This window comes from Mustela erminea, chromosome 15 (genome assembly GCF_009829155.1).
Source record: "Mustela erminea isolate mMusErm1 chromosome 15, mMusErm1.Pri, whole genome shotgun sequence".
Lineage (NCBI taxonomy): Eukaryota > Metazoa > Chordata > Mammalia > Carnivora > Mustelidae > Mustela > Mustela erminea.
This window is the reverse complement of record NC_045628.1, coordinates 77,074,755-77,083,803: the sequence shown is the minus strand read 5'-3', so window position 1 is coordinate 77,083,803 and position 9,049 is coordinate 77,074,755. Positions and strand designations below refer to the sequence as shown.

Genomic DNA, 9,049 nt, shown 5'->3' with positions numbered 1-9,049 from the left:
AGAGGAGTGGCCTGGCCTGTGCACCTCTGCTGGCCTGGAGCAGGGTCTGGTCGCTCCAGTGAGAGTCTGGGTGATTGAGCCCGGGGGGCTGGAGTGGCTGGAGCGTGTCACCAGACAGGGCATGGGTGAGGTGTGTTCCAGGACACGGGGCAGGGGAGCATCTGGGAGAGGACATATGAGGGCGCTGTGGGCAGCCTCCCCAATGCTCTATGGTCACTCCCAGGGCCCCGACGTCATCACTGCTGGCTTGTCCTCCTCATGATTTCAGGTCTCATCTATAGAATCCTGGATCCCTCCTTTCCAAAGCAATGCTTCTCCCTAATCAAGACAGCATAAAGGAGCCAGCAGCCAGTCCCCTAAAAATGTGGGTAAAGCGTGTTCCAGTGTTGGTGTTTACAGGAATCATTCCTAAAGAAACAGACATTTATGGCACAGACGTGCTTATCGCTTACATTTTGAGAGTCAAATAACTGGAAATGAATTAGTTGTTCAACAGAAGGGTTTCCTGAATGCTGTCACTGAGAATGCCCAAGGGGACAGAGCGACAGTGTCTGTCCACTGAGGGGACATAAGGAAGAACAAGAGACAGCCCCGGAACCTTCCCCGCCCCACTCTGTCACCTACATTTGAGCACATGTGCACACACTCACACACACACACACACACACACACACACACACACACACACTGCACTTAGAGGGTAAGGCAGAGAAGAAGGATGCCGTGTATTATAGGGGATTATTCATTGGTAGAAGGAACGTGCCTTCCTTTTTTCATCTTTAAATCATTATTTACTAAATAAACATAGTCTGGATAAAGCCTAAAGAACTCTTTTACGACCTAACTTGTTAGCAAGCAATGAGAATATTGAAGATGTAATTTAATATTTGATAATATGCCCATTAGAATAGTTGAAACGTAGACTATCCAGAAAAATGAAAGCATGTAAAGGTGTCTCATGGACCCAGACATTTCTCTCATGGTTTCTGCTTTTCAAGGCATGCTTCTAAATGGGAAACCTAGCTCAGAATGAAAATAGTTCATTTGGGGGCTTCCCGTGATCTTTGTTCTTTCAGGAACATTCCTATGTAATAAAATGTTACTTGTATAACAAAGTTTGCAAAGAGGGGAATCACGCTAATGTTCTGCAGACACACACAGAAGGCCGTATTGTAGGATTCCAGGCAGAGGAAAATCCAAGTGGAGATGAAGTGCCCGAGACAGAGAGCAGAGCAGCGGTTGCAGGGACTGGGCGAGGGACAGAGCACTGAGCGATGAGGAGCGCGGGTGTCTCTGTGACGGAAACGTCGTAGAACGACATGGTTGTGCAACACCCTGAATGGACCTACTGAGACCTCCATATCCCACTGCAAAGGATGCGAGTAAAATTTTATGTAAACTCAAGTTCTACTATCTTTAATTAAATCTAGTATGTAATTATATACATATACACAAAAGAGAAGAAATACAAAAAAAGCAACGAGGGGCATGGGAAAGACATGCTTTCTGGTTGTAGCAAGCACTAGGTGCTCCTCGGGAGCGGAGCCCGCTTGCTCCACGGAGGCAGGCGGCGGCAGCTCAGGGACCCAGCCCGCTTGCTCCACGGAGGCAGGCGGCGGCAGCTCAGGGACCGAGCCCGCTTGCTCCACGGAGGCAGGCGGCGGCAGCTCAGGGACCGAGCCCGCTTGCTCCACGGAGGCAGGCGGCGGCAGCTCAGGGACCGAGCCCGCGTGCTCCACGGAGGCAGGCGGCGGCAGCTCAGGGACCGAGCCCGCTTGCTCCACGGAGGCAGGCGGCGGCAGCTCAGGGACCGAGCCCGCTTGCTCCACGGAGGCAGGCGGCGGCAGCTCAGGGACCGAGCCCGTTTGCTCCACGGAGGCAGGCGGCGGCAGCTCAGGGACCGAGCCCGCGTGCTCCACGGAGGCAGGCGGCGGCAGCTCAGGGACCGAGCCCGCTTGCTCCACGGAGGCAGGCGGCGGCAGCTCGTGGGCAGGACCCTGCGGGTCATCCAGGAAAGTCAAAAGGCCAGGTGGCTCTTCCGTGGCAGAGAAGTGAACGAGGGCCCTGACGACCATCTGCCCTGGCCCCAACGGGTCAGGGGGGGTCACTGGTCTTCCTAACCCATAGTGACCTGCCGCAGCAGGGATGGCGGGGGCCAGCTCAGGCCCCAGACGTGCAGCGGGTGCCAGAGTGACTGCTGGAACAACTTCCCCAGGCACATCCTGATCTGGCTCTGGGGCCGGTGCTGTAGCTCCAAGAAGAGAAAGCATCATCAGCTTGGTTGACTTCCCTCTCGCCTTTCCCTTTCCCCACCACTCAGCGTGGCCTGCGTTCAAGACCCAGCCCCCGGATGGTGTCCCCGACGGAAGCCCATGGGGACAGGGATCTGAGACGACTCACTCCTCTCGGCCCAACTACAATCTACGGAGGCTTCCTCAGGGTGGCCCACCCTGCCTCCGCCTCAGGCCCACACCAGTCAACCTCACCCCCAGCCTCTGGCTCTGTGGTCTCAGCGCGCTGCCTTTCTGGCAGCAGAAGCTGGGCACGGCGCTGCAGGTCCGAGCCAGGCACATTGACCTGCAGGTAGGCCAGTACAGCATGCAAGTTGGGAAACTCCGGAGGCTGCACAAAATCCCCTGGATACCTTTCCACCCACATATCCAGGATGGCATAGACGGCCCTGGGGACAGACATGGAGGCAGAGAAGTCAGAGGACAGGGTATGCATCCAAACCAATATCCCAGGGAACCCCTGTGGGAACCTGGGCCCCTGGGCTTCCAGCTCCTGTCCGAGACCAGTCGGACTCCTTGTCCACCTGCGACCTGGCAGTCCTGCCTGAGACAGGCCTGCTCCCAGACGGTGGGCTGGCCAAAAGCCTCTGGGAGTGGGAGTCCTTGATCAATGGGGGGGAGCCTTTCTGGACTTCTTAGGGGAGCTGGACACACTCCTCAGTCTGTCTCCTTGCCCACGAGCCACTTGAATTCACCTGCATGTGCCCGGGGAGGGGTGGTGTCGGGGCTCTTAATTACCCTCACTGCACTCGCCTCTGCTCCGTGAAGATCCAACCAAGGAGGGAACAAAGGGACTCTGTCTCTAGCCAGGCCTTCCCAGGACCCTCCCCATACCTCCACCGTTACCTCCTCTGCCCGTTCAGTAGGTGCCATGAGAGTGGGTCTGTTTCCACTGACACTCACCTCCCACAGGGTGTGGGATGTCTGCTGCTCCCTGGGCTCTACTGGGTCACCACTCTCCCTGAGCCCCCTCTGAGCACCGAGTGCAGGTACCAACAGACTGCTGTGCGATGGTTCCTAAATCCCGCGTTCTGGGTCCCAGAATTGGGGCAGAGAGAGGGCTGGCAGGGGGCAGGGATGGAGCATGACCCACTCAGGGGTTGAAGCTGTCCTCCAACCCCCTCTACACACCTACCCCATGTCCCCAGGGCACCTTCCCAGTTTCCAGTAGACGCTCTCAGACATTTACCCTAAAGCAGGAATCACAGAGGTGTGCGTGAAGGTCCAGAAGCCCCTTGAACTCACAGGACCCTCACTGCCCTGCTGGAGAGGGAAGGCCCTCCTGGAGCAGCCAAAGCTTACTCACATGTTGCACTGTTCCTGGGGTCCGCCGACCTCGTCATACGTGGAGCAAACACATCCGAATCTAGAGGAGGCCAGGGGGCATCACATGAGATGTCTGCGGATGTTGGCTCTCACCATCTGACCCTTGACTAGCCTGCAGCCCTGGGGTGCTGTCTGTTCTGTGCAGGGATCCCATTCTGCTCCGAGATAATCGCCTCCACCTACTGGGGCTTCCTGAATGCTTGCTGAATGAAAGGGCCCCAACCAGCCCATCACCGACATCTGAGTTGCCCTGGCCCCTGCTCACCCTCAGGGATGCCTGCTCTGGATTCACCCACACACAGACCCCAGAAGGAATCTCAGATCTCCCTTTCAATGGCAAAGGAGCCCAGCTCAAGATCACAGTGAGAGTCAGGAATGAGGCAGAGGTTTCATCATGAGGGGCACGGGAATGTTCAAAGAGCATGCCCACAGGCCCAACAGCAGACTTTTCCACTGGCGCAGGCTCCCAGGTGTCCTTTCCCTACAAGACCCCACTGAGTCCCTATAATACCTCTGCCCCAGTTAGGAGCAAGGGAAGCTTGGGGAAGCTTGGGGTCCTGCCAAGTCTCACAACCAGGCATTGGCCAAATCCCACGGAGCAGTTAGGGGCAGGGGAGGGTGCTCACCTTGCAAAGAGGAGGCCCAGCACCTCCTGGGTGGTAGTAAAGGTGCGGTATATTTGCAGAAACGAGTGAACATAGTTTAGATCTTGTTTTATGACGGCAGTCACCAGGTAATCTATTGCGGCCTCCAATGAAGTGGCACGAGTGTTCCATACTATCGAGGTCTTATTCCTCTTCCTCGTTGAGCCATTTTCCCCCTGAGGTGAATCAGAGGAGACATGAGTCAGTGCTGTGGCCACCAGGAGGGTTGGGGCTTGGAGGGCAGAATGAGCCCCCAGATCTCAGGGACTTAAGCAAGAGGTGGGACAAGAGAGCCCAGAGTCCGAAAAAGAATCGGGTGACTCAGTGTCTCATTGGGTTGAGCCTAAGACTCTTGGTTTTGCTTCAGGTCATGCTCTCCGTGTCCCGAGGCTGCGTTCCTCGTAGGGCTGTGTCCATAGGGCAGTGTCTGCTTGAGGATTCTGTCTCTCCCTCTGCTTCTCCCCACTCTCCCCCTGCCTCCCTCTCAATCCATCCATCAATCAATCAATCAATCAATTAAGAACCCTTAAAGGAAGGGATATCTGGGTGGCTCAGTGGGTTAAAGCCTCTGCCTTTGGCTTAGGTCATGATCTCAGGGTCCTGGGATCGAGCCCCACATTGGGCTCTCTACTCGGTGGGGAGCCTACTTCCCCTCTCTTTCTCAGCCTGCCTCTCTGCCTACTTGTGATCTCTGTCTGTCAAATAAAGAAATAAAATTAAAAAAAAAAAAGAAAGAAAGAAACCTTAAAGGAAAAGAGAAAATGTTCTTGGTACCCATACAAAGAATTGAAAAAAATGATGTCTGAACTTGATAGTATCTCAGGTCCTTTTGTGAGCGGAGTATTGGTAGCACGTCCCTGCATGAGTGGCATGGATCCTGTGATTTCTGATGACATAGCCCCATTGTTTTTATTTTTTTGAAAGATTTTTTATTTATTTTTTTGAAAGAGAGAGAGAGGTCACAAGTAGGCAGAGAGGCAGCCAGACAGAGAGGGGGAAGCAGGCTCCCCGCTGAGCGGAGACCCCCCCCCCAACGTGGGCCTCGATCCCAGGATCGTGAGACCATGACCTGAGCTGCAGGCAGAGGCTGAATCCCCTGAGCCACCCCGGCACCCAACATATCTCATTCTTGAGATGAGAACACAGACGTCTTAGGTGAGAGGGCTTAGGATAGGAGGGCACGGAGGCTGTAGGATGCAGCACTGTTCATTAGCCACAGAAGGGGATTATATCCAGTCCTGCCCCTGTAAAGGGCTAGATGCCGGTGATAAATGACTGGCCTTCTGGACTGCCGTGCAGGGCAGTGAGGCCCCTGTTCCTCACCCTAGGGGCCCCAGAGATGTGTTCCATCAAAACAAAAGCACAGAGCAAGAGACAGAGACAGAGTACCATGGGCCCCATGTCCCTTTGGATCAGAATCTCCCAACTCACTCTTGCAAATGATCATTTGCAAGATTTGTATAACCTGAGGAAGGACTGTTGGGCCAATGGAGACACCTGGGAGCACGAGTTAGGAAAATGCCTAGGCCAGGGCAAAAGGAGTCTAGATCAACGGGATGAGACCTGGTCTAAAGTCTCTTTAATGATACTCCTATAAGTATGTGGACAATGGCTGTGCTTCTGTCCAAGGCGTGGGCCGGACCATGAGGGCCAGTTTGGGGAAGAGATGGGATGCAGATTCATGGGAGTACAGGACTCTAGGAGGCCAGGCTGGCTTCTAGGAAGTGGGGCCCTTGGTGCTGCATCGGCGTCCCAGGGGTCGGGTCTCCCCAGCACCTGCACTCACCCTGAGCCAGCGCCAGACTCTGTTGGCCGTGTGCGGCTTCTGGTCCTTCGGGGAAGGAGAGCAGGGGATGTCGACATTCAGCTCCTGCACCACGTCCTCTGGAGCGTTCTGTAAAGACAGTGCCCGGCAGCCAGGCAGGAGACCTTAGAGCCCTGTCTGGAGGCCTTTGCTGGTCTTCAGACCCAGGGCGCTCCATTCCAGACACACCACAGCCCAGGATGCAGAGCCCTCCCCCAAGGAGAGAAACGTGGCCCAGCTTCAGGGCCTTGGATGTGCTCTGGCACAGCTAAGAGGCACCTCAGGAATCCCCTGTGCACCCGGCCCACCATGACATCGGTGTGAACAAGAAGGGATCACCAGGGTATCCACTGTGCTCACCCTCCTCCAGCCCATGGGCGGGAACCCCCACATATCCCTCCTCCCCTCAAACTCCAGAGGAAGGGATGGGGCTTCCCTAGGACAGTTCAGAGGGGTGGGCATCGCCTAGTCTCCTCAGTAGTAAGTACCTTATGGCGTCTCCCTCGAAATATCCTGAGGCATCGCGGGGGTGGTTTCAGCCAACTTCTACAACATGGGAACAAGCCATTTTCCTGGGGGTTCTGGTACCCAGAGCCCCGGGATGTACGTAGACAGGACGAAAACATCTTTCTGTGTCCGACGTTTCTGTCCAAATAGCCCTGATACCGGACTAGAGGGTGTGTCCTGGTTGCAGGGGTTACAAGTTGTGGGCCTTTGTGATCCAGGCAGTGACGTCACTGCCTGTGATCCCCTACCGGGGCCCACTCCTGGTTGGACCCCTACATGAACAGTGCTCCGGTCTGCCATCTCCTCATCCCCCTTCTGCATGCAAGGCCACATCTTATCTGTACACAGTGACCCCAACACACCTCTCTGAACAGGCCCCCAGGGAAGGTCTGGGAGAAGCTAGGTCCCCAGCTTGCAAACACACCTGGTTTCAGACACAAGTCTCTATACTTACCTGGTTTGGACCTTAGATAAGCCATTGTGCCTGACAGGGATGGTCCCTTCTCTGCAAAAGATGGATGATTCCAGCATGTCTTTCTATCAGATGTCCACAGGCATAGGTTGGATAATAGCTATGATGTTAGAGGAGTGCTGTCACAGGTAGGAAATACCTCCCACCCAATTTCCTCCCTCCTATCAACTTCTTGGAATCTGCTACTAATCAGATCCCACCCCACAGTCCCTCCTGGGGTGTGTGTGTTTGTGCGCACAAGCACACTCGCTCCTGTGTGCACACATGTGTTCATCAGTGCTCATATTCTGGAGTCCCAGAAGACGACAGACCCACCTACAAAGGGCTGGGTAGTAGCTTCTCAAGAACTTAGGCTTCGAATTTTCAATGAAATCCCTTAGTAAGGGACTGGCCTTGGCCCTTGGCCCTTGGCCCTTGGCCCTTGGGTGGGAACAAGTTATGCGGATGATAGGGCTATGGATACATCCAAGGGGAGGCACCTACCTGAAGGAGCCTACTGCAAAGTTTCTATCGACAGCCAGGTGCATGATTGAAACACTTAGGTGTCTACCCCTGTCTGGGACATTCCTGGCTTAAAAGTGTTCAAGGGGTGAAGTGAGGTGATATCCCAGGTGTGACAGCATGATCTCAGGATCCCGGTGGTCCCCAGAAGACCAGGTGGGGCCCGAATGCTTCAGAGTTCCCAGACATCAGTTAGGGAAAATGGCTGAAAACCATGAAGCTACGTCCCGGCTTTCTACTCTGTAAAGCCCTGTACTCCGAATCACAGCATAGTTGGGTGATCACTTTCCTGGGAGGGGTCCAGAAGAAGCAGGAGCTTGGTGAGACCTCTGACACCTCGCAGGTCTGGTGTTGGTCTGTGTCACTGGAATCCATAGAAACTGGAGTTTGGGCCTCCTGGGTGGCTCTGCTGGTTAAGCAACTGCCTTCAGCTCAGGTCATGATCCCGGATTCCGGGATCGAATCCCACATAGGGCTTCAGCTCCATGGGGAGTCTGCTTCTCCCTCTGACCTTCTCTGCTCTCATGCACTCTCTCACTCAAATAAATAAAATCTTTAAAAATAAAACAAAACAAAACAATTGGAATTGGAACTCAGTCACGTGCCTGAGATATAAATGCCTCGTCCCTGGCAGGGTGAATCCAGAGTTTCGACAGTCCGAGGAGATAAGACCGGTGGAATATTTTTTTCTGTGCGGGCTCACTGAAGAGCTGGGTGTGAATTTTCAGCTCCGGGGTAGGGAGCAGTGTGTGGTGACAGTCACCTCAGCCATTGGTGCTGCAAGCCTTTAGGGAGTAAAACAGCGGCACTTGCTGGAACCCAGAGCCCGTCTCTGCTGCTTGGGCCAGCTGCATTGCACCAGGGGAAGTCCACCTGAGGATCAGGGCAAGAGCCCCTCCCCTAGAAGGCCATCACGAACAGCTCACCCCTCTCAAGTTCACTGATCAGCGAGGGCTGCAAAGCTGCAGAGCTCAGGGAAATCACTAGGTAGCATTCTTTGTATTTTTATTTTGTAGCCTTTTGTTTATTTTTTCAGGTTTTTCTTACTTTTCATCTGCTTTTAAATAATTTTTATTAGAGAGCAAATTCACCTAGAACAGGGAGCCTGAACTTCATCGTGGCTGTTCAGCATAGAACTTTGAGGATTTTCTAATGCTTGTTTCTTCCCCAGATCTATATACTGCACAGGATGTCCAAGGTGTGGCTATAGAGGAATGACTTGGTGTTCTACTGTTTCTTGTGTATGTTTACATCTAAAATAGTCTACCATGTGTCACAAGGCACTGATACAGATTATCAATGCTGCAAGTCATGAGACCTGGGAACAGGGGACAGGGGAATCATTTCCTAAGATCATATCATATGTCATATTGATAGATAGGAGGGAGTTCAGAGGACAATGATCAGCCAACTGAGAGAACTTAGAAATCATATTAAATAAGAAATGACGAAAAGGAAGAAAAAATTGTGAACACAGGAAAGGGAAGATCTTGAGTTGGGTTGA

At 53.7% G+C, this 9,049-nt stretch overlaps 1 protein-coding gene across 1 annotated transcript; it reads right to left on the bottom strand.

Annotated features, from left to right (window-relative positions):
* Positions 1–1,390: 1,390 nt before the first annotated feature.
* On the bottom strand, positions 1,391–7,996 carry LOC116574509 (ral guanine nucleotide dissociation stimulator-like). Its single transcript, XM_032315281.1, has 8 exons — positions 7,528–7,996; positions 7,027–7,077; positions 6,554–6,611; positions 6,048–6,155; positions 4,244–4,437; positions 3,598–3,657; positions 2,487–2,680; positions 1,391–2,251 (listed from the first exon to the last, which is right to left on the bottom strand). Exons 1-8 carry the CDS (start codon positions 7,569–7,571, stop codon positions 1,401–1,403), a joined length of 1,560 nt encoding a protein of 519 aa, XP_032171172.1. The 5' UTR covers positions 7,572–7,996; the 3' UTR covers positions 1,391–1,400.
* Between the last annotated feature and the right edge of the window lie 1,053 nt (positions 7,997–9,049).